The sequence below is a fragment of the Ruditapes philippinarum genome, unplaced genomic scaffold, assembly GCF_026571515.1.
Source record: "Ruditapes philippinarum isolate M1 unplaced genomic scaffold, ASM2657151v2 ctg2159_1_1_1_1, whole genome shotgun sequence".
Taxonomy (NCBI): domain Eukaryota; kingdom Metazoa; phylum Mollusca; class Bivalvia; order Venerida; family Veneridae; genus Ruditapes; species Ruditapes philippinarum.
Window position 1 is genome coordinate 1 of NW_026858069.1, and position 27,182 is coordinate 27,182.

Below are 27,182 nucleotides of genomic sequence, written 5' to 3' on the forward strand. Positions count from 1 at the left end.
GCCAAATATGACACAGTCAAACATTTCATGTCCCCTATTTCGTCTGGACCAATAAAGAAAAATATATCAGTCTGAAGCTAGCTGTTGGAAAAGATTTGCATCTGCAGTGCCAGGCCAGCCTGCACATTCTTGCATTTTGACCAGGATCTATATTGTAATTATGCTTCAAGCCAAATTATATTATTTTGATAATGAAATTCTTTTAAATTTGATTAAACTAATCCAAATTCAAAGCAGGGACATAAATCAAGCAGGTTAATAGTTTAAAGCCAGTTCTATATTTTCTTCACATCAAACAAAAAAATATATACTGTATGTGTAGAAATATTCGCGGGCTTCAAACTTTCGCGATCTTCGCGGTGACATTCGATCCGCGAATTCATGTTCAGCGCGAATATTTCTACACCAATAATTTTTTAATAGCCATATTTTCGCGCATCTATAGAACAATGTATATCAGTGTGTAAACGGCTGCCATAAGTCTGGTATCCGTGGCGATTTCAAAGAGTGATGTTACTGTTGTATAAACTGTACATGTAACATTTAGCTCTGTATATAAATCAGTTTGCTAGTGTAGTATTGTTTGACTGATCTGATTATCGGATTCTTGTAGAAGTATAAACATGTTTGAACAATACCATTGTATCACGCTATTTATTTTATAGTCTGAGTCATAAACGTCTTTACATCTGATCAGATTATATTTTGTTTTTCTAAAAAGCAATTATACAAATAACACAAACAATTAACGATTCTAACTGATGAAAACATGGAAAACAAAACACAATTACTCAGCCAACATTTTACCAAAATTGGTAAAAAAATTATGGTCTCATTCAGTGCTGTTTAAAACTGTGAAAAACACGCGCGTTAACGGACATTCTTTTGTTTGCCATAATATGTCCTCTAGACAAATTAGTGTCTTTGTTCTGTACAATAGCGTATAGTTTGACACCAGGTGTTGAAAATAACTGTGAAGTCCAAAATGATTACAGTTATAAGTATGTAAACAAGAACTGTCAGAGGACAGTAACGCTCGACTATTCGAAAATTTGTCACAAGGGTGTTTCATTGAGTATAATAATGCTTACCTATATGAATACATAAAATTGTCCGAAAAGGTACAAACTCTTCAAGTTTCAATACATTCCCTTCAGTAGTTATGGAGAGACAAGCTTACATGCAAAAACTTTACCAAGAATTCATGAGTCGAAAAAGGGGCATAATTATGCAAAAAAGCAAATCAGAGTTATAGGACTTGTACCAATCATCTTAGATAATCACAGAGACCAAGTGTGTGAAGTTTCAATCCATTCCCTTCAGTAGTTATGGAGATACCAGCTTACATGCAAAAACTTAACCAAGAATTTCTAAGTCGAAAAAGGGGCATAATTATGTTAAAAAGCAAATCAGAGTTATGGGACTTGTGCCAATCATCTTAGATAATCACAGAGAACAAGTGTGTGAAGTTTCAATCCATTCCCTTCAGTAGTTATGGAGATACCAGCTTACATGCAAAAACTTAACCAAGAATTTCTAAGTCGAAAAAGGGGCATAATTATGTAAAAAAGCAAATCAGAGTTATGGGACTTGTGGCAATTATCTTAGATAATCACAGAGAACAAGTGTGTGAAGTTTCAATCCATTCCCTTCAGTAGTTATGGAGATACCAGCTTACATGCAAAAACTTAACCAAGAATTTCTAAGTCAAAAAAGGGGCATAATTATGTAAAAAAGCAAATCAGAGTTATGGGACTTGTGCCAATCATCTTAGATAATCACAGAGAACAAGTGTGTGAAGTTTCAATCAATTCCCTTCAGTAGTTATGGAGATAACAGCTTACATACAAAAACTTAACCAAGAATTTCTAAGTCGAAAAAGGGGCATAATTATGAAAAAATGCAAATCAGAGTTATGGGACTTGTGCCAATCATCTTATATAATCACAGAGAACAAGTGTGTGAAGTTTCAATCAATTCCCTTCAGTAGTTATGGAGATAACAGCTTACATACAAAAACTTAACCAAGAATTTCTAAGTCGAAAAAGGGGCATAATTATGAAAAAAAGCAAATCAGAGTTATGGGACTTGTGCCAATCATCTTAGATAATCACAGAGAACAAGTGTGTGAAGTTTCAATCCATTCCCTTCAGTAGTTATGGAGATACCAGCTTACACGCAAAAACTTAACCAAGAATTTCTAAGTCGAAAAAGGGGCATAATTATGAAAAAAAGCAAATCAGAGTTATGGGACTTGTGCCAATCATCTTAGATAATCACAGAGAACAAGTGTGTGAAGTTTCAATCCATTCCCATCAGTAGTTATGGAGATACCAGCTTACATACAAAAACTTAACCACAGGGACGCCGACGCCGACGCCGACAAATGGGTGACTGCATTAGCTCGATTATTCTGCGAATAGTCGAGCTAATAAAAGAAGGCTGCTTGCGAAAACCATTGCCTTATCGTGTAAAAGTAATTCTCTTAATTTTAACCTGATGGGTGTACGCGAATTTATGATTTTCGGCAGTCACTTCCGCAAATTCAAAATAGCGCAAATATTTTATATACCCCAAAAATGGACATTTCCGCGAAAATTTGCTTCCGCGAATTTAAATACACATACAGTATTTTACCTAGCCAAGCTCTATCCAGATGGGCAGGGACAGAGCCCCCGCCCCCCATCCCCCCTGAATGGTTACAGTCTCGGATTTAGCATGTACCCTACAGAACTCTAGGTTTGAATCCTGTCAAGGAATGGGGATTATTTTGATGCAAGGATGGTATTAAGACGGCTTACAAAAGGTAATTTTTTTTCCAAAAAGGGAAATAACTACAAAATTATACCCTTCAGTAATCAATTATGTCCCTTGTCTTTTAATTGCACCTTATCATGATAAGCAAGTATTCCTAGTTTTGTGTTGATAACTTTTAAAATGTTTGAATAACGGGCTAAATTAAAGTTTATGCATGACAACAATGACTACGATGCATGGATAAAAAATAGTTGGAGGCGGTGGGGATAAAAATAAAGCATCTTACTTGAAAGCATAGGTAGGGATAGTTTGACACTTGAACCAGCCGTACTCTCACATTGCTCATGATGACCTAATCTCTCATTTCCTCCAGAATTATCATCGGATGTTGATGATAGCTCTTGTTTAATACTTGATTCCTGGTCGCCATGGAAACGAGGCATTTTTGCATGTTGTAAGTAAGTCTTTTTTCTACGTTTTCTTCTGTGTTCTGAATAACCTGATGTCATATAAACTTTGAATGCTTAACTTTATAAATATATAGAAGATATTGAATGAGTGCATGTTCAATACTGAATTTATTGAACGAGTTAAATGAAATTATTTTTTGCGAGTCTTTGGCGACAGGTTCAATAAATTCAGTAATGAACTTACACAAATATAATATTCTATTTACCACATACCAAAAATAAAATACTGTTCAAAGTGAAAAAGAATCATTTTCATTGATGCGCATATAGTGTAATGCTAACATCTAGAGCGTCTTTACACTATGTTTGTATTTCAAGCACAAATGGGCATCTGAGTAGAACCAACTTTCGGTAAGCTAGCTGGATAGCTTTCCAACATGGAAGAATCTGTAGACACTTGCTTAGTGAAAGGCAAGTGGTTTGAAGTCACAGTCATAACCTAAACTCGACATGATTTAGTACTTACCAGAATCGTTGGATATTTTGGGTCCTAATGAAAGTTGACCTGAGGATAAATCTCTATATATTTCCATCCGCTCCCTTATATCAGAGACACCTGAAATTATCAAATCTGGTTCAAAACCCATCCAATAAAGACTTTTTTTATCAATACCCTTTAAATGCATTCAAAGTGTGATTATATGCTGCAATTTAAATGATTCAAATTGCAGTAGTTGTATTTAAACATTATGAATTAGTTTTATTTTGGATTTTCCTAGATTTTCTGAGGTGTAACATGTGATAATAACACAGAAAATATTAATTATAAGCTGATTAAGTTCTTGCTTCTTCATTCTGTCCAGACTTTTAAAGTCACCTGTAAACGTTGACAGCTTAAAATTGTTGTAATTTAATCGAAGCAGATGTCTTGAAGTTTCTAAGCAAGTCCCTTCAAGTTTGACTTGCGAAGTACTACTGTAGATATTTATTTTTTAATTGCATTTACATGTAGTGTTCAGAGGCCTTATAGTAAATTTCTTTAGTCATCATAATTTTGTGAGTCTGAACTCAAACAATACAAGAGAAAACAACATTACAATGAGCACAAGACCTGAACTGTTACCTTACGATTTGCGGCGTGGCCGATCGGTTAACACCTTGGACTAATAATCTAAGGATTGCTGACCACGTGGGTTCAAACCCTGTCAGGGGCAAGCTGTTGTTTCCTTGAGCAAAAAACCTTTACACATTCATTGCCTAGTAACGGTTGGTTCCAGGAATTGATTTGAGAGTGTTTTAATAAGCTTGTAGTTTCCAACACAATGGAACTAAAATAAAATGTGCCTCGTCAAGACAAAACCAACATAATGGGTTTGCGACCAGCATGGATCCAGACCAGCCTGCGCATCCGCACAGTCTGATCAGGATCCATGCTGTTCGCTATCAGTTTCTTTACTTGTAATAGGATCTGTAAGCGAACAGCATGGATCCTGATCAGACTGCGCAGATGCGCAGGCTGGTCTCGATCCATGCTGGTCGCAAACCCATTATGTTGGTTTTGTCATGGCGCGGCTCAAATTTGTATAAACTAACACTTACCTTGACAGTAAGACTTGAACTCTGATTTGACATTATGAAGGTCAGACATAGACAAGAAGACTTGACCTCTAGGTGACCCCATTTCAGTTGTTCCACCATCTTTCACACTCACTGTTAACAGAAGAGCTTCCTCTCCAACTTCAGCCAATCTCTGCAGCTAAAAATATGCACATATGATATTGTCAACAACTACTGTGAATCAGCTTAGTTTTGTTTGCATGAAATTTCGTGGTTTTGTAACAAATGTACATTTTTTTGTGGCTTCTTAAAGGCCCATTATGTCCCAGAAATAGTAAATCGATAACAGTGACCCTAATTTATTTTTCGCTTAAAATGTTTCTTTTATCATATTCTAACAACATGCCAAGTTTAAAGAAGTTCAATTGAACAGTTTTCATTTTGCCTGTATGTCTATATGAAAACTCTCGAAATCGTCCTTAAGGTGCTTAAATGATTAAAGATGACATCCTAGACATTCTTTGCATTCATTTAATCACTGAAAAATTTAAGTTATGCATTTTCCCCCAATTTTTTAACAAAACATCGCTAAAATTCCCAATACCACGGATATGGGTCATGTTTCCAAAATCCTGGAAAACACTATCTTACTGCTTGTCAAATAGTTGAGCTAAAAAAATTAAAAAAGTTACCAAATGCTGAAGTTCCCATTTCAGCACTGTTTTTAGTGAGGTATTATTCTCCTCAGTAGACCAATCAGGACTGTTACTCATCTTTCCCACCTGCTTGACAACCACACTATAACACGCTGGTTCTAACTACAAACATCCCCTCCTGTATAATAATAATGATAGTTTTATCTGAACATAAAATAATAATAATACTCAAATAGTCACCAATGAAAATACCGTCTAAATCTAGCTACACGAATAAATGCAAAACGGACATATACTTCTTCTCTCATCAGGCTGGTGAAAATGCCAAATCGGGCGGTATCCGGACAATTCCCCTCCCGGACGATCCCCCTCCCAGTAAATTTGAATGTTTTTTCACAACCTGGACATTTCCCCTCCCGTTATTTTTTTACGGCGGACAATTCCCCTCCTGTTCTTTTATCAACCCGGACAATTCCCCTCCCGTTCTTTTAACAACCCGGACAATCCCCTCCCGCTGTTGTCAGAGCGGACAATTTCCCTCCCGTGGCTGTTGAATATATATATTATATAATATTGTTTATTTGAAAGGTATTTTTAATCAGCTTTAAATACATTTTGCTTGTCTGCTTTAACGATAATTAATAATTGTAAATAATTGGTTTTGCAATTCAGGACACATTTAATTAAGGGCGGCAATGATTAAAGATTTTTTATTGACAGTTTGTTTATCTTAAGCAGCGGCGGCAATGATTAAAGGCAGTATAATGTCAACTGATGATTGTTAAAAGTTCCGATCTTTAACAGTTTGTTGTTAAGAGTAAAAACTGTCATCTTTAATAAGAATGTTTATAGATTTTTTTATACGCAGTGGCGGCTATGTATAAGGGCCGTATAATGTCACATTCCGCTCTGTGAAAAAAACGGGCTCTGCTTAAATAACAGGAGGGGAATTGTCCGCCCTGTAAAATTAACGGGAGGGGAAAAGTCCGCCCTATTAAAATAACAAGAGGGGAAATGTCCGGGTTGTGAAAATAATATGGAAGGGGAATCCTCCGGGAGGGGGATTGAATGTCAAAAGATTTTCATGTTCTCTGTCAATGTCATTTCAATTATAATTATTTCTTTTCTCATTTTTTCAACTACACCGCAACAAAAAAGAACCTGAAAACGTATCTTTGCCTAAAAATTCATCACCGCGACTTATGCCTAAAAAATATACTCGGTTCCTATGGTATCAAGGGTTCTATGATATCAAGGTATTTAAATTTTCTGTGACTGCTAGTAAAAGAAACACATGATGATGCTAATATTTGTAAAACTTGCACACTAGATTCATTTTCATCTGCCAATAAATTTAATTTGATGAATAATGAATGTATTTGTGGCAAGAACCCTATTTTATAAAACCTTTATATTTGACTACCATTTTCCATAATGGTTTTTACACAGTCAATTAAAATATGTTATAAACACATATACTGACATATAGTCTGTTCATATAGTTTTAATTTAACAGCAAGTTAACTGTTGGAAGTTTTTCACAACTTAACTTGAAAGTTTTGACTCATCTATCCTTCCATACTTGCTTTTTTGGGGATTACCTTGATACCGTAGTAACCTCCTCTGAAATTACCCAAAATGGCAGACATTGAAAATATTCTAAAAAATTTCATTTTTATTGGTTCTTTTGAAATAAGTTTTTGACAAACAGTTCTGGAAAAGGTTCACTTATAAGATGGACGAAAAATCTCACTCTCTTATGATATTTATATTTAAATATTTTAAACGTTAAGTACCTTGATATCATAGAACCCCGGGCTAATTTTTATGGAAGTGGCTAGCCGTACGGGCCCGTACGGCTAGCCAAAAGTTCTAGCCATATGTGAGTCACGTACGTCTAGCCAGGACACACTGTATTGGCTAGCCGTACGGCAATTTTCAAAAATTTATGGAAGGCGAAAGTACATATGTTTATTATGACTTTAAGCGAGGATTTTAGTCAAGAATGTTTACTTTTTATAGATTAATCAACGTGTTGGCTTCAGTAAAGAATTAATGTTCGTACTTTAATTGTCATCTCAAGAGGTCGAGAAAAAATAGCGTTTGGATGCAGTTAAATAACATCAATTGAAATAGTTTACAAAATTTTGATAATAATCCCTTTTTGTTTCATTAAGTTTAATTTTTAAATTGAAAAACAAAACAAAACAATAAACACCGAAAAAAATTGTTGTTGGGCTCTGATAATTGTGTCAATTACCGACGGTATAGAAGTTTGTCCATCGTCCATCATTAAGGAAAGTTTGCATTATTAAAATTATTTTTTCCTTTTCACCGTTTTTCTTATATTCTTATTATTCCCCTCCGATCATTATTTATTCGATCCATGTGCTTAATTAACAGATTTAACATTTCATCTTTCATACAAATCATAAAATTAAGGACGTTATAACATGCAACTTTTCTTGACACTTAATTTTATTAAGATAGCCTATACGTATACAACGCTTACGTACTGTATTCGTATTCATTTTTTTTTTTTTTTTTTTTTGGAAAATTGCGGAGCATCTTTATTAAGGTGAACACATGTTACTAGGACAAATGCGGAGATTTGATTAAAATAGTCGTTAAAGACACAAAATAACATATGCATTTTTCGACTTCCATATAATTTTGAAAAGTGCTGTACGGCTAGCCAGTACAGTGTGTCCAGGCTAGTCGTACGTGACTCACGTACGGCTAGAACTTTTGGCTAGCCGTACGGCTAGCCACTTCCAATCCAATTTTTATACGGGTCAACGGCATAACTTTTGTGAGAATTATTTCCCGCTTTTCATATTTACATAACACATAATTTTCCAAGTCCTTAAAAATATGTTTGTACTGCGACTAGATGAATGGGAAAGGGGGTAGCGTACAGGATAATATCAGATTAAAGCGTTTTATCCCTCTTTTTTGGGGGGGGGGGGGGGGATTTCATATTTTTCTGAAGATATTCGTTCATGTTTAACCTTTCAACATTTTTTTTTCTTAGTATAAATGTATAAAAACAAATAATGTTTAAATTACCATTGACCATGAGCAGTATTACGCAAAATACAAATATTTTGTTGAGTTCGCACGAAAAAGTTGTTTTGGAAGACAGCCGGAAGTGACAATTATTGCATATTTATTCGTCCTCGTTTTGTTTCGACCTTATTTTGTGCTTGCTTGATTGAACACCACTAAATATTTTCCTAAAACTAAATTAAAGTAGAGAAAGAAAAACTTGTGGAGAGCTTCAAAAAATGTGAGCTGAAGCCTTTAAATGGCAGGTTAAATTTGAAGGACACTGACAGAGCCTAGCTAGAATCAATGAATATGAGCAAATATATTTTATATCAATGTAAACTGTAAATGAAAGAGGTCTGAAATAAAAATGGTCATAATAAAAATATAAGAATTGGATCAATTTTAAGTTAAGATATACATACATACATGTTAATATCTATATTTATCTATATCAAACTCCATGGTTATGGTTATGGAGAAATAAATATTTATTTGCTAAATATCAGGCTATTATAAAAGGAGTTCTAAAAGATGTTCTATCACAAGAATGATGATTCAAAGGATTACAAATATATATTTATTGCAATATTTAAATGATATATCAAATAAGAATAAACAGCAACTGTCTTTGCTCATCATTTTAAGTGTTAACTACTGATGTTATATTTGAAGGCAATGAAATGCTGCAAATTTTGTCTTAAATAAACTTTTCTCCGAAGCTTTTAAAGCTAGTTAATGAATCTAATAAGTTATCGTTATATTAGAGATTTTTCATATCTAAATTAAAGATTTTCTAGACCAATTAAGCACTTTAATATCAGCAATTTGACGTACATTGTCTTCAAAGCAGATATTTTTGGAACCTTCATAAAAATGACAATTCTGGTATGGATGGGAATTAAGTATGATAATTTTGATGATTACTTGACATATTGGTGCATTATGATAAAGCAGTACGGGCCCATGTTTATACTAATTGTCATGGAAGTATTGTAGTTAAAAGTATAATATTGTTGAGTAACCAAAAGAAAGCAATTTACACATTATCAATTGCACTTGCAACCCATGTAAAATACCAAAAAACAACGAGGTCAAAATATGCAAAAATAGTCCTTCCTGTGTTAGTAACGCAGTAGAAATATAATTATGAATACTGAAGTAAAAAAAAACAGTCATAAATCGCACATTACATGTAAATTATATTACTTTAATCTTGAACCTTTTACGTATCCTAAAACCTTAGTACATTTTTCTCAAAGGGCTATTAAACAGTCAAAATCATGCTCGAAAAAGTATCTTCAATTATAAATACTTATAAATAGGATCAATATTTCTGAAGAATAGAGGTGAAGGCAACATAAACCTAGAAGTTCAAAAGGGGCCATAATCCAACAATCAACAGGAATGGGCCTTGAATATTGACGTGCAGTTATGATCAATATTAAAGACGTATAGTTTGAACTAACCACTACAATCCATTAATAGCTCAAACAAACCCAACCTGCGACATTTTCAATTTTGTCGTTTTGGATTTTTTAAATCCTTTTTCCAGAGGTTAAGTTTCAAGTGTTGCACACAAAACATTTAACCAATATTTTTAAGTTATTGTCCTCGGATAGTGTCATTCATCTGCAATTTGAAATCCATATGTGAAGTGACAAGAGACATAAGTGTTATGACGATACTCGATAGCTTTACTTTGATTTTTTTTAAGCTAAAAGATAATAAAAAGTGAAGGAAAGAGGGCAATAATGGCTCTGGATCACGCTCCAGAGATACATTTTTATTTACACCAGTTGCATATGCAATTTACGTCTGCTGGGAATATTATACAACAAAAATCTATAATTTTCAAGCAAAAAAGTTTTAAATGTGTTTACCTTGTTAATCTACATAATTTTACTAATATAACTAAGTATCCCCAGGTGGTGCTCATTTTAACCAAATGGTCCAGATTTAAAATCTTTAAAAGAAAACAGTAAGAAGAAAAGGTGATGTTTATGTAAAATATCGATGGTCTGACCATTTGGTTAGGGAGAAAAAGATTTTTAAGATACACATACTATATAAAGGCCTAGAAATGTATAAATAGCCTAGGAAGGGCTATTTTGTAACTCTACGATTCATACAATTTGTAGCCACCCACAGAGCAATGCTACATGCATTGTCATACATCTCAGCTCTAGGTTTTGCAAAAATGAACAAAGGGCAATAACTCCAAAATTAGGTAAGACAGAGTAATTGTTCTTTAACACTGCACTTTTACACAATGAGATCTATCTACCTACAAAGTTTCATGTTAATATCTCTTATAGTTATGTCCCTGACAAAGTTCAAAATGTAAAAATAAACAAAGGCAAATAATTAAAAAATTAGGCAAGGCAGAGTTACGATTCTTGTGCACTGCATACATACTTAATGAGATCTATCTACCTACAAGTTTCATGTTGATACCTCTTATAGTTTTAGAGTTATGTCCCGGACAAAGTTCAAAGTGTAAAAATAAACAGAGGGCAATAATTCAAAAATTAGGCAAGGCAGAGTTACGATTCTTGTGCACTGCACATCCACTCAATGAGATCTATCTACCTACACAGTTTCATGTTGACACCTCTTGTGGTTTCAAAGTTATGTCCCGGACAAGAATAGCGGACGGACGGACGGATGGCCGAAATGGAATAAGGGGCCATTTCTTTTCTTATTTTATATTGTTTAATAGAGGGCCAATGACCCCTTACTCTATTGTTACGGAATGAACTCTATTGTTCTCTTTTGTTCTGTTAACAGTTAGATGGCCCCTTTCCCTTTTCGGTAGTGCGGGCGGACGGACGGACAAAGCGGCGACTATATGCTCACCCTTCGGGGAGCATAAAAAGGAAGTGGCCCATACTTTTTGCCAGAAGTACTAGTTGTATGTGAGTCGCATACAGTGCTTGTCTTTACACACTGTAGAGGCTAATAGTACAGCACTTTAAGGGGGCAGGGGACATATCCGAATGATGGCCCCGTCAATTTTTTTAATAACTCACACATGGTGTTTTGAAGGTTCTAGAAACTTTTGATATTTCTCTGTTATTGTTATTCTTTCTTGTTTGTGTGTAGGAAATGAGCAGTATTTTTGTTTTTTTTTATCAGAAATTAAGCATTTCTGTAGCTTTGTATGTATTTGTGACTTTCCGAATGGAGGTGAAAAAGTTAACAAGAGCTGTCAGAGGAGACAGCGAAGCTCGACTAATAAAATACTTGACGGAAGATAAAACTATGAAAGAAAAATCAATTATGTATAATTATGTATTAAGTTACAGTAAAAAAATAACATGTTAACATAATTCCAAGATCAAGGGGAATAATTCAGGAAATAGTCACGCTAGAGTTGTGAACCTTATCACACAATATGTGAAGTTTGAAGTTCCTTAAAAGTAAAGAAGTTATAATATTTCTTAAAGAAAATCCTAAGTTCAAAGAGTGATAAATCTGTAAATATTGCTTCAAGAGTTATGAACTTTGTCACATAAAATGTAATCGGTGATAAGGAATAAGTATTTGAAAATCTTGCAAGATTGGTGCTAGAGTTATGAACCTTGTCACATAACATGCGGTTAATGATAAGGTACATATGTTTCACCGTGTACATGTAGTAACGCAGGAATGTGCAAATAACGCTGGAATTGTGCAAAAGTTACGCAGAATTGTGCAATTTAGTGGCTTAAACGAGCACCGCGATAAGTAAATGGACCAATATTTTTTTTATTGTACACCAAATTGGAAGAAATGAGTTAGCGCATACGGTTGCTGAGACATTATACTTTAAACCTTATCAAAAATATTTCCATGATAATGTTTATTTTTCAAGATCATTCGTGAAAATGACAACCTGACTAGCGTTTTGGTGGCGATTTTTAGTTTCGTTGATATCTTTAAATACAATAACATACCTATTACTTTATGAATTATTATATTCGGTGTACCTGAGACATTTGCCAATCTACTCGTGTCATATTACACTTAATTTAGCAGATTAAACGTAATTGAGACCATTTTAACGAGGTAACGCCGAATTCGTGAATGAAGCACTGAAGTTACGACGGTTATCTCATTAAAAGTTGCTAAATCCTATTTTACCAGATTCCTTCTATTGTTATACGACACTTGTAGTTTGACAAATGTTTTAGGTATACAGAATATGAAAAATTAAGTTTTAGATATGTTAAATGTACATATTTATTTGACGAAACCCAAAAGTCACATTCAAAACGGTAATCAGATTGTCTTTCTCACGAATGATCTAAGAAAGTAAACAAATTCCTGAAAAAAAATGAAAGGCTGGTTAAAGAATAATGTCGTAGCAGCCGTATGCGCTAATTCATTTCTTTAAATTTGATTTAGAATAAAATATTTTGGTTCGTCTTCTTACTGTGTTATTCCTTTTGGCAATAGCGTTGCACAGATTCGGCGTTACTTTTACGATAATTGCACATTCCTGCGTTACTGGATATGCACGGTGTATTTCAAGTATGAAGTTGATCCCTTAAGAAATAAATAAGTAACAGTAAAAAATAATATTTTAAAAGAAAAATTCTAAGTATAAGGGGAGATAAATCTGAAAATGTTTGGTGCTAGAGTTATGAACTTATGAACCTTGTCATATAAGATGTGGTTGGTGATAAGGAAGATATATTTGAAGTTTGAAGTTGATAATTTAAGAAATGACAAAGTTATAGTGTGAAAAATATTTTACTGCACCAAAACTTTAATCTGAAATCTGGACGCAGACACCAACGCCAGGCCAGTAAGACAGCTCTCCATATACTTCGTATAGTCACAGGAGATTGATATTCTATTAATAATTGAAAAATATAAGCAAATAATTAAAACAATAACGGCAAATGTACCCCTCTTTAGTATAAATAAACAATAGGAATGCAACGCCTTTTGCACACTCGATACACATTTGATCTAATTACATGTGTATTAAATCAATTTAAACTAGTTAAGCATTTTCGATACACAATACAGAATTATACCTTTTATAACCGCTGATATTTTGAATCAAAACATTGCATAATAATAAATTGGCAATATTAACTAAAATGTCAACAAATAATTTTGTCTGGCACTCCTACAATTAAGGTTATTGTTTCAAGTTTATATTAACATTAGCGCAAAAGAAAAATATGTTTTATCAAACCATTCCCATTAGCTTAATCTACCTATTTTATACTTATAATTGTATGGGTCAATGTCTATAATAATATATATAAAGTAAGATTAATCCACAATCCGCCTTATGTCGTGTGCACATGATTAATACATGAGCTAAGACATATAGACTTCAGTAATTTTGAACCCATTTAGAAGTCTTAATTAAGCAATCACGCAAGGCGTTGGATACAATTATGTTGTCTCAACACATAAAGGCAACCTGTCAGTCACGAAAGGTCCCTTTGAATTTGAAACAGTTCATTCAAATTTTTATGAATTTCAATATCGACATACACAAATTTAGCTATCAACAGCATAAGGTATCGTCAAAAAATTAAGTAGTACAGTACTAATACGATCGACGAAACGGACGACTACTCTCAAGTTATAATCTGTTATGAAGGGAGACAATTCTTTTTTCTTTTTTTTAAAGTATTTTAAAAGTCAATATATGTGTAGCCTTTTGTATCAGCTGTATTACTGCAAGTACAATGTATGTGTTAGTCTAAACATATCAGCTTCAGATATATAATGAATTATGTCATCTTTGTTTTAAATGTTAGTTTTTAAGGGACACAAAACGTACCTCTAAATATACTCTATATTCTACTTAAGACTTTCCTAGCGTAGATCTGCTGAATCAACTTTTTCTTTCTTCCATTTTTTTTAAACTGTCCATAATCAATGTTGGGCGTATCATGATGAAAATATAATTCAAGTCAGACAACAATATACATGCTGAACATGGGTTCAGGTAGGATAAAAACGAGATCAACATATTGTATTGATATATTATCCAGCAATGTTTAATCTTGATGGACACTTTAATCTATACGTGAGTAACCCTAGTAAATATCCAGCCGCCAGTACCAAAGTAAGTAAAAACGCAAAGATTAGTTGCCATCTAAGAGAATATGCTTATTATGTTAAAATATAATAGCAATGATTTGCACTAAAGGCACTGTATGAACGCATGTGAAATAATTGCTGCACATGAAAATAACGGTTCACAAAAAACAATTGAAAGAAACATGTTAAATAATGACAAAAGAATTTATCACTTTATCGAAAGTAATTTTTAAACTAACAGCAAGTTAATATGAAATTTACCCCTTAACCTGCCGGATTTACGTGACGGATTTGCCCAGCTTTGAATTCTAATTCATTTACGGTGCACCAAAACAGTTTAGGTCATTTTGCTCCCAAACAGTAAGCTGAGTGTTACAAACTTAAAGCAACACCAAGGTCCAAAACCACCTCACCTGGTGGAGCTTAAAGATACATAGACTATAGTAATTTTGAACCCAAATGAGAGGTCACTTCGAATTTTGGAACAGTTCATTCAACTTTTTATTATGGATTTCAATATTGACATACACAAATTTAGCTATCAATAGTATATAAGGTATGGTCAGACTGAAATGGACGTTCAAGCTGACCTGGCTTTTTACTGGCGATAAAGGTTTTATAAGAATTATTAACATTCTTAAAATTCTAAAATTCAAGTAGTTCAAAATGTTGACCTTTTTCCGCTAAAAGTTTTCACATCATGTTAACGTCCCCGCCTTTTTAGCGACGTTAAGGCCGGTAGATTATCCGGAAGTTACATACATTAAAGCAAGCGATATTTGAAGTAATTATAATTATTACAGTAAATATTCAGGATTGTTAGAATCGCTACTCATTGCTACATTTATATGAAATTAAATGACGCAGCGCATTTCTTACTTGGTTTCCTCAATCCTAAACAGGTAAATTGAATTTAATTCGAGCAGGTTAAGGGTTGAGTACAAAAAATGCTCTTCCCGAAAGGCTTTACAACTATTGAACTTACATAACCTTCATAACCTCTGATCCCCTTTCAAAATTCCATTTAATTTAGTTCCGCCCATTGTTTTCTCGTTTAGGGCACACGCATTTTTTACTTGGGGACCATATGCCGCTTTTCACGGAATGGCACTTACGTGTCACATTGAAGGTTCCATGATAACCAAGATATGAACACATCTGCAGATGTTTCAAAATTCAAAATTGTACCAGTTCATGTTAAATGTTGAATTCTGCTGAAGCCGGTGCTAGGGGGCGTATACGGTAGTTTGCACTTGACAGTACCGTCCATGAACATGCTCAATCAAACCTAGCCTGCAACTTTTTCAATTTTGCCGTGTTTGGCTTTTTTTCTTTTTTTGATACTTACTTTCTCTATGTTACAAATATGCATGCATTTCTTTACTATGATAAATAACTACACGTAACCCGGGTTTTTCAAATATAATTGAATCTATTTGAAAGACTCGGATGTAACACATAAATAACAAAAAAATAACAGATGGAAAATTCACTATTAACCAACTTCTTTAAACAAATGGAATATTAAGTTTTAGAAAATATAAAATGATACAAAAACAGCATATAATTTTCAACAGTATCACAGAAAAAAAAAACATAAATGGTTCATTATAGTATAAAATAAAAATATTAATATACACATATTAATTTAAAGGATTAATATATAATAATTTCAGTACTCAAATAATTAAAGAAACAACTGCAAGTAGCAATTTCCCAATATATATATGTATATATACTAGGACGAAAAAGAAACACCGGGTACATAAAATATGCAACACATATTTTATTGCTTGGCCTAAAATAATGAAAATCGGTCAGATTTATATAATGCCCCATGTCGCCAGAGTTTGCCAGCAATTTCTTGCCAACAGTAACATACACCCACTCGATTGGCCAGCATTCAGTCCAGATTTGTCCCCAATTGAACATTTGTGGGACGAACTGGATAGGAGGGTAAGGAGACGTCCAAATGCCCCCACTAATCATGTCCAGCTCACACATGCCTTGCATGAAGAATGGAATAACATCCCCATGGCCATGATTAACACCCTGGTGAATTCCATGCATAGACGGATCAGGGCTGCCACAGCTGCGCATGGAGGACACACAAGATACTGATATGTCCGGCCGTGTTTCGCAAAACAAGAAGGGTCATCGTTAAAAGGGGGTATTTTTTCACATAATCAGCATCGGAAATCGATTGAAACTTCAACAGCTGGTTCCATACAGATGACATTTCATACAAAAATGAATATAATAATCCAATAATACAATTTATCCCTTAAAACAATCATTATAGGTTACCCGGCGTTTCTTTTTCTCCTAGTATATATATATAATATCCTATTTTGTTTCTTAACAAAGAAAATATTGCAGTCTCTTTGAAACAGCCATTTTCCTATTGGTCTCCATTAACAATGAAGTGACTACAAGTTTAATCAATCAAATGCTAACAATAAGCAAGAGGAATAATACATCATAATTTATGTTAGAATTTTACAAAAAAAAATTTCATATCAAAATATGACTTAAGTTTTTGGTTTTGGGATTTCAGAAATTTTATGATCATAAGGCTGATGGAGGAAGAGCTTGTGTGCCCTTCCATCCAATATGTGTAAATTATACATTGTATAAGAATATCAATACAAGACAGTAAGATTGTAATAATAATGAGTACTAATAAATATGAACTTAGAGACTTATATTAAAATGAAAATGTGAACTTGTGTGATAATTAATCCCTGATACAGACTTTAAATGTATGAGGTCATAGCTTCTTCTCCACACATTATGCCTCAAAAGTGATTAAATTGTTCATTCTAGAAAAGGCAAACATGACTTTATAAGATTTAAATAATGGTTTTAGAACATTTAAGATGGGTCTGAAATTTTCTGTCATAAAAGTTGCAAATGTAAATAAAGAAGTATTTTGAAAGGAAGTCAAAATACTAAATAACTACATATTTAACTGATTGCCAAAATGCAACAGATGCAAAAGATGGTTCAGTTAATTGGCCAATTAGTAATTTTGGAAACTGTAAAAGGACAAAAAATAAAAAGCTTTTGAAAAATGAAAATAAAGAAATTCCGGGCCATAATGGGCCTGTAAAAAACTAAGATAACTTTAAACAAGACTGACATATCAAAATCAAGTAACAAGATTATCCTATCAAATGCAAGTGTTACAATATGACGCATATAAACTTTAACTAAGTGCATCACAATCACTATTCAGCCAGCCCACATAGCGTTAATCGGTTAGAGAGCAAAATTTGTAATCTAGACATTGTGGGTTCCGATCCCGGGCTAGCCAACTAAAATTACTAATCAGTCTTTCGGATGAGACTTAAAATCGAGGTCCCATATATGAGTGCTTAAACGCTTGGTGCGTTAAATAACCAGGGGAAGTTTTTGGAATTCGGGTATCTTTCTGTATCTTGCACTATCCTCCAAAATATAACAGGGTTTGAATCCCACCAGAGATTTGGGATTCTTTCGTGTATCAAAGCTGTACAGCTTCATAACACGAAAGAATCCCAAATCCCTGGTGGAATTCAAACATACAATGTACAAAAGTTACAGGCAAGTGGTTCTAAGTCAGTGACCTCAATTATTTGCAATGAAGAGAATTAGTGCGGGAGATGTAGGCTACATATTCCATAGTTTCACAAATCCATTTTAAAACTCAAATGGCAGCCTTTTTACTTAAAGGTAGGTTTAAATCATAACACGAACTTTGGATTATTTCAAGCGTGTAAGAAGATATCCATCTATATAGCTTACATGAAGTCAGTGATCACAGAGTCAAGTTGACTAAAGATTGTTTTTTGAAATTGTTGTTATATTTTTTGTATTTTTTTTTTTGGGGGGGGGGGGCAGAGTTGGGGTTGTTTACTGGATTATTTTAGTCTATTTTCCTAACCTTTTCTTCATGATTTTTGTAAGCTTACTGGATAGCTTCCTCACATACAAACAATCTAGATAACATTGCGGTTATTGAATCATTAAGAGCAAGCAAATGATAATTTGAGATTTTATATTTCACAAACAAAAAACCAAGAGGGCCATGATGACCCTGAGTCGCTCACCAGAAACAACTGTTTTTCAGTGTATATTCTAATAAAACATTTGAGCATAGAATATGTGTAAACAAGATATGTTTGTAAAACATGTATGCCCCCTATCGGCAGCCAATAAGTCATGTGATCAGGTTATTATGCACGACTTCTGACCCAGTGAACAAACAATTAATAAGGGTTATCTAGTATCTACTGGTCATGACTAGTCACAAGGTAATAATTATTGTGACCCAATAGGTTGTGTGCAGCAATTAAAGTTATTACAAATCTTACCAAATAATATATGCATACATTTTATGAATCATGTAGGCCTCATTAATGACAGCCAAGTTCTTATATTACATAAGACCTTCAAATGTGTATACCAAAAGCATTTTTAGTTTAATATAAAAATATCAACCAAGGCAACTTGAGTTGTTGAGTTATTGGTCAGAAACCTTCATTAAGTACAAGGTCAATATGACATTGACCCCTTGACCCCAAAATCAATAGGGGTCATCTACTGGTCATGACCAATCATCATACAAAGTTTGAAGTTCCTAGGCCTAAGCGTTCTTTAGTTATTGATCGGAAACCGTTTTTACCTACAAGGTCAATGTGACCTTGACCTTGGACCCCTTAACCCCAAAATCAATAGGGGTCATCTGCTGGCAATGACCAATCATCATACAAAGTTTGAAGTTTCTAGGCCTAAGCGTTCTTTAGTTATTGATCAGAAACCATTTTTACTTACAAGGTCAATGTGACCTTGACCTTTGACCCCTTTATCCCAAAATCAATAGGGGTCATCTGCTGGTCATGACCAATCACCATACCAAGTTTGAAGTTCCTAGGCCTAAGCGTTCATTAGTTATTGATCGGAAACCGTATTTACCTACAAGGTCAATGTGACCTTGACCTTGGACCCCTTAACCCTAAAATCAATAGGGGTCATCTGCTGGCAATGACCAATCACCATACAAAGTTTGAAGTTTCTAGGTCCAAGCGTTCTTTAGTTATTGATCAGAAACCTTTTTTACTTACAAGGTCAATGTGACCTTGACCTTTGGCACCTTGACCCAAAACTCAATAGGGGTCATTTGCTGGTCATGACCAATCACCATACCAAGTTTGAAGTTCCTAGGCCTAAGGGTTCTTTAGTTATTGATCGGAAACCGTTTTTACCTAAGAGGTCAATGTGACCTTGACCTTTGACCCCTTGACCCCAAAATCAATAGGGGTCATCTACTGATCATGACCAATCACCATACCAAGTTTGAAGTTCCTAGGCCTTAAGGTTCTTTAGTTATTGATCGGAAACCGTTTTTGCTTACAAGGTCAATATGACCTTGACCTTTGACCCCTTGACCCCAAAATCAATAGGGGTCATCTACTGGTCATGACCAATCACCATACCAAGTTTGAAGTTCCTAGGCCTAAGGGTTCTTTAGTTATCACTCGGAAACCATTTGGTCTACGGACCGACGGACGGGACGGACCGACAAGTGCAAAGCAATATACACCCTCTTCTTCGAAGTGGGGGCATAACAATAATTTGAAGAAATGCCATGACCTGGGACATTTAAGCTTTAGCTTAAACTGGGCTAATCAAATAAATATAAGCAAACTTGATAAAAGACTTCCTAAGAATGCTACAAAGTTTGGTGATCATCTATCAATTATTTCAGTAGGAAATAATGTTCGAAGACTTTTTCTATTTTTAGCTTTAGTGACCCCTAGAAGGGGCTAATCAAATTAATATAAGCAAACTTGATAAAAGAGTACCCAAGAATGCTACAGTTAAAGTTTGGTGATCATCCGTCAGTTGGTTCTGAAGTAGAAGATGTTTAAATGTTGTTTTTTTCTATTTTTAGCTTTAGCAGCCCCTAAAAAGGGGCCAATCAAATTAATATGAGCAAACTTGATAAAAGATTACCCAAAAATGCTACAGACAGTTTGGTGATCATCCATTAATTATTTCTGTAGGAGAAAATGTTTAAATATATTTCTATTTTTAATTTTAGCAGCCCCTAAAATGGGCTAATCAAATTAATATAAGCAAACTTAATAAAAGACTACCCAATAATGCTGCATACAAAGTTTGGTGATCATCCATCTATTAGTTCTGTAGCAATAGACGTTTAAATGTATATCTATTCTTAGCTTAAGCGGCCCCTAAAAGGGGCCAATCAAATCAATATGAGCAAACTTGATAAAAGACTACCCAAGAATGCTACAGACAAAGTTTGGTGATCATCCATCCATTAGTTCTCTAGAAATAGACATTTAGAGGTATTTCTATTTTTAGCTATAGAAACCCCTAAAAGGGGCTTATAAATATGAGCAAACTTGATTAAAGACTACCCTAGAATGCTACAGACAAAGTTTGGTGATCTTCCATAAACTAGTTCTGTAGAAATAGACATTTAAAGGAATTTTTTTCTTTAGCTTTAGTAGCCCCTAAAAGGAGCTTATCAAATTAATATGAGCAAACTTGATAAAACACTACCAAATAATGCTACAGACAAAGTTTTGTGATCATCCATCAATTAGTTCTGTAGGAGAAGATGTTTAATGGTTTTTCTATTTTTAGGCCTAAAGACCCCTAAAAGGGGTCAATCAAAATAATATTAGCAAACTTGATAAAAGACTACCCAACAATGCTGAAGACAAAGTTTGATGATCATCCATCAATTATTTCTTTAGAAATAGACATTTAAAGGTATTTCCATCTTCAGCTTTAGCAGCCCCTAAAAGGGGCTTATCAAATTAACATTAGCAAACTTGATCAAAATACTACCTAAGAATGCTACAGACAAAGTTTGGTTATCATCCATCAATTCATTCGTTTAAAGTTTTTTTCTATTTTTAGCTTTAGTGGCAACCAAAAGGGGCCAATCAAAATAATATGAGCAAACTCGATAAAAGACTATCCCAGAATGCTACAGACAAAGTTTGGTGATCATCCGGCAATCAGTTCAGTAGAAGAAGATGTTTAAAGGTTTTTCTATTTTTAGCCCTAGATAAAATTTGAGCAAACTTGATAAAAGACTACCCAAGAATGCTACAGACAAAGTTTGGTGATCATTCATCAATTAGTTCTGTAAAAGAAGATGCTTAAATATGTTTCTATTTTTAGCTCTGCTGGTCCCTTAAAGGGGCCAATTGGAATGACATGAGCAAATTCAAGTGTGACTGTCACAAGGATGCTACAGACCAAATTTGAAGTAAACCTGCTTAGAAGTTTCAGAGAAGAAGACGATTGTTGACGCATGACGACGGACGCAAGAGCATCCCCCTTTACCTTTACTAAAAGCTCACCCTGAGCCTTCCGCTCTGGTGAGCTAATAATTATTGACCTCAGTGTGGTCTTTTAAGCTTACAAATGTCTTAAAAAATAAACTGAACTTCTTAAAACATGCATAAAAGTATACACAAAATATAAGTATTATACAAAATAAAAGTAACATGCAAACGAAAGACCAAAACAAAAATATTGTCATTGTAAGTGTTGTAAAGTTCATCTTAAACATTGTACATGCAAAGTAATCACGAAATATTATGCATAGAATGTTGACCTAAAAGTAAGTGTCAATACCACAATACCAAAGGGGCCCTTTAAAATTAGTAACTGGTAACATTAAATTCCCTTTTTTTTTTAAAAAAAACAACAAAAAACAAAAAAAAAACAAAAAAAAACCAACAAACAAACAAACAAAACCTTGTCAGTTACCATTTTCCAAAACTTTGGAAAATGCATACCTCTTTTATTCAGACTACACTGTTCCTTTAAAAAAGTAACATCTAATTTTACAGGCTATTATATATTAATAAAGTGGTCAATTAATTCCCATTCCACTTCACTTATAATGTATACATGTGTACTGTTTTTACATTTTTGTTTCTTTGTTTTTATACTGAATTTTACTAGTGTTTTTTGTTATCAATTACAATATGAAGTTTCTGCATATTGTTTAAGTGCGCCAAAATATATACATGAACATTGTTGTCTTTGACATTGTATGATGCTGACATTATTTCCGGTAGATAACTAAAATTAGTTTTGAGTCTTCAATTGAATCAGTGTCTTTCAGAAAGAAATTATATCACTAGTCAATTTTCCACAATCATTTTCTTCCATGAAAAGTACACATATTTTTTTCCTTTTTTTGAAATCATATTTTCTTTTCTAAATAAATTCCTGTAATACTTAGACAGTGATTTCTTTCCGCTGTATTTTACAGCCGAATAAAGGCTGTTTCCCCTTCCCAAAATAAGTATATTTTCACCTACAAATGCTTCTATTTTCCCCAAAAATGCCATGTGCACATTCTTCACTAGGTTAATGACTTAACAGCAGCTGACACATCAGCTAGAAGACAGAAAGCTGTCCCTATACAAATGTAGATAATACTAGATATCCTCTGCTATGTACCATGCATGTTAAATTGAACTGAAATTGAAAATTTTATAAAATGTGTGAGTAAATTTCATTTTTAGTTGTTGGAATATGCAACAATATATGCCCCTTTTCTGAGTTATCGCGCTATATTTTCCCCTTCAGAAAGCTACAGGTTGTTTTGAAAAATTGAAAAAAACACTGTTAGATATTTTCAAGAAAAATATGTAATAAAATGGTCAGGCTGAGTAAGGGTTAAATTTCCAATCAAAACTTTTTCGAAAAGTCACACTTTATATCCACATGCTTCCTGAATTTGTTTCAAGAATATACTGTCCTGTGTGTCAATGGATGAATCTCCGACTTGGCCATCTTCGTACACAAAGAAAAATCGTGTACACACATTGTCCGGTTCAGGACATACCCATATTGCATTGTTCTTCTTCAACGGTGATGTGATCACCTCGCATATGGCAATACATGTAATATTGCTAGAAGTTAAGAACCGCGTCTTTGTGTCTGGCTTGGACTTGTTTTTGTTTACGCTGTGTGAGCCATAACCCATCCTGGAATAGTCCATCGATGTTGAAATATGTGGGCTCAGGTATATCCCTTCACCATAGGCAGCACCATTCACTTGCAACTTCGTACCCGACGCATTCATGAGACCTTGCCTATAAATAGATTTATGTGAATAAAATTTTACGATAATTTTCATTTACACTGTCTGACTGACATTCATAGTTTCATCAAAAGACATGCTAGACTAATGGCAATAAGGCAATGACCCCATAGTGAAGTTTCATTTACACTGACTTTATCTACTTTTGAGTTTGTTTAATTACTTAGTTATTTCTTTATCTTTCTTTAAGTTTTTTATTCACTTTTCTTTACTTACTTTGATCTTATTTATTTTCTTTGGGTAAGTTTTTTTTTACTTTGTGTAAGTAAGGCGGTTTTCAATCAAAGCACAAGTAGAATTTGATAAGTTAAAAGTAAACTACATGTAATCAGATATATTATGTATCAAAAATTTGAAAACCATGTGTAAAGCATGTTTCAAAAGTTTCTGTAACCTCATAACAACAGCATGCTAGACTATCCTCAGTACTTGATAATAAAACAAGAGCCAGAATAATCTACCAACTTGCACCAAAGTGTGACGCTGATGTAGGGATGAGTACAATAGATCTCTCTATTCTTTGAAAAATGAAACTGGAAAAATGGAAGTGCATGCAAAACTTTACCTGGAAGTCACTCCTTTGCTTAAGCCATAATGAGTGTTGCCACCTAACTTATCTTTTAAAAAGGCAAGGAAAAGATAAAAGATAAAATTCTGAAATGTTCTCATAATGATAAAGGTGTACCTTATTATAGAATGCCAGTTTTCTATACTGGATCCATGAAAGGCAAATGTACTTCCATGTTTTTTCTTGGCTTCTTGAAAGGCGGCCTCCTTTGCTGGGGGGCTGGATAGAAGTAAGAACTGGTGTGGTGTGTGCATGAATTCTAGCCGTCTCTCTGGTGACAACTTCACTATATGCGATCTGAAATATCGCAATTTATTTCTTAATATTTTGAAAACATTTCAAAGTAGTGAAGAAGCACAAAATAATATCCAATGAATATCAAACAATTAAATGTTATTAATGTTGATCTGTCTGTAATAATCAAATCTGTCATAAAACTTATATGAAAAACTTTCGGCATTCAACAATTTTTCAAATAATGGTCAAGGTTATATAAAGGTCAAGGACCAGCTGGTTTTGTCCTACTTAAAAAGTAGAGTCAAGAGGGTTGTTATGTTCAAGTAAAATGTATCCTCTATAATTAACAAAAGTTATACCCAATTATTATAGCCATTTCCACAATATGGGTCAATGTACTTTATGGGTAAATGTTAATCTCCTTACAATTTGTGCAACCAATTTTCTGTCAAGTTTTATTGAAATTTGTCTAGTTAATTGTTTTAGAGCAGAAGCACATACAGAGAGCCAGAGAGACGGATAAAAAGGCTAAAACCTGTGTACCCTCCTTGCATTTTCATTAAGCAGAAAATTATATTCATACTTACTTCTATAAAAATATACTTATCTCCTTGTGAACTTTTATTTTCGTAATTGTCTTTAATATTTAAAGTGTTCAGAAAACTGTATACATTTACGAGTCCTGCATTTAACATAGGTCTGTCATTAAATATATCACAGTATCGATATATCATTCGATACAATATCGATACACACTTTCAAAATATCAATACAAGGTAAAATTTATTTATTTATGTTGGTGAATATACCTCTCTATTTTGCCTAATAAGAGAAGTCACTTTTTCCGGTTTTCTTGGCTAACTTGAACTTTAAACTCTGTTTTCAAATGTCAGTGACAAAAATAACAGAACAAAACTTCATATAATAGTTTGTTGTATTTGTAATCTCTAATACAAGCATGCATAACACCATGATCCCAATTTATAACACATATTTATATGTTTTTCATTGAACCTACCGTCAAAGTCGATACATTAATGTATCGTCGATATTTGTCTCTCGATATATCAATATAAAATTTTCCATCAATGACAGCCCTTATTAAACATAGTTAAAAACTTACAAGTTAGCAATAGCTACTGTACAAACCTGTTACTAGTTATAATCCACTGTATTACGGGATATACACTTCGGTTACTCTGATCCAACTTCTGTTTTAGTGATGACGTCATACATGCCATATCTGACATGCTGGGCATTTCTTGTAACACCTTTTTAACTAAGTCATAGTCACGATTGTTTGGTGTAAACAATAAATTACGCGTGTTGTCAGGATCGATAACCGTTGGAAAAGGGTCGAATATAATATGATTACAGTTTGAAAGGGCCGCTGCACGCGTCAAACTAATCAGCAAATCAACAACTTCAATGTCTTCTACGGCATCTGCCATAACACCTAAATTCAGAAATGCGAACACGCAGAGTTCTTTGCCACAAACAGTCGGTTTTAACATTGCACCATTTTGAAATACATGTCGGGCATCACAGATTACGCAATACTCGTTCATTGTTGGAATTCTTTGTCGTACATATCTGAAAACTTGAATCAAGAATCCATCGGCAATACTTGGAACAACTTTGGCATTTTTTCCGTCCAATTTAGACAAATGCATTAAATTCAAATCTTCAATAACACACGAAGTGCTATGTTCAGGCATTACACTGGTTGTGCGTGCAAGACTTGGTAACATACGTTTCAATTTATTTAAAACTGTTGGATGCGACAACTGTCTCTTCAAATCAGTGCTTGCAATCTCTTCTGGTTTTTCTTTTGGTTTTTCAGTCTTTGTGCCTTTGTATAAATCTTCATTAAATATATCCACTTCTCCAAACTGAAAAACATTTTCGTCTTCAGACAATTGTGATATTGACCTAAAAGGTTTCTGATTTTTAATTTCGGCAGGAGATGACGATTCTGACTTAGATGGTACTGCTTCAGCAATAACATCCTCAAAAGTTTCTCCATTTCCTTCCGCGCATTTATTTGGATTTTCAAGAATCAATTTGGACGCTTCGTCAATATTTCCACGTGTAATGATTAACGCATTCCTTGCTAAATCAGGTTCTATAGAACATTCAAAACCCTATTGGTGTTTTTGATGACGGACCGCTTTGTGGCTTTCATTTCTACGCTGCAAAGGAATGCTTGCTAAATCAGGTTCTTTAGTAGTTGAAATACTAACTTAAGACGACCCATACTAACAAGCTGGGCAAAGTAATGGAATAATAACTTTTTTCATCCCGAACATTTCTTTATGGCAGGCAATTTTTCAAATAATGGCCGCTATTGGTGCTTCAGCTTTGATGTTTTCCGGAGCGCTTTGTGACTTTCGCATTTTTTCTAACTTCAGAAATGCTCCTGATAGTCCCCTCCACACAAATGATCCCATTCAGACGACAAAAAATTCTCAAGACATTTTTACGTACTTGACTTCCGAACCTAAATCCCTCCTTCTTAGATAGTTGAAATACTTCAACTTTAGGTGGATTTGACGACTCGAGGTATTGTGATAACGACAAATTCAGGCGTGTTACCAATGGCTCTGTCCTCAAAACTCCCCATGCATCTGCAGTAACCTCATCAAGAAGAAATCCAATTGGAACGTGCAATTCAACGTCAATTTCGTCAAGTGTTTCAAACAATCGGTAACTAATAGACTTTTTCTCCGTAGAGAAATATCAACCTCCCATAT

The 27,182-nt window shown here is 34.0% G+C and overlaps 2 protein-coding genes across 2 annotated transcripts; both read right to left on the bottom strand.

Annotated features, from left to right (window-relative positions):
- Window positions 1-3,088: 3,088 nt before the first annotated feature.
- LOC132751999 (uncharacterized) lies at window positions 3,089-8,550 on the bottom strand (the record flags this gene model as incomplete). The annotated part of the gene is given in 5 exon segments (XM_060742228.1): window positions 3,089-3,256; window positions 3,694-3,783; window positions 4,767-4,923; window positions 5,417-5,558; window positions 8,450-8,550. Coding segments are annotated over 4 exon segments (496 nt in total), but the record flags the coding sequence as incomplete, so codon positions are not given.
- A 7,289-nt stretch (window positions 8,551-15,839) lies between these two features.
- LOC132751990 (protein mono-ADP-ribosyltransferase PARP6-like) lies at window positions 15,840-27,165 on the bottom strand (the record flags this gene model as incomplete). Its single annotated transcript, XM_060742219.1, has 4 exons — window positions 15,840-23,616; window positions 24,310-24,489; window positions 25,579-26,573; window positions 26,836-27,165. Coding segments are annotated over 4 exons (1,893 nt in total), but the record flags the coding sequence as incomplete, so codon positions are not given.
- Window positions 27,166-27,182: the final 17 nt, after the last annotated feature.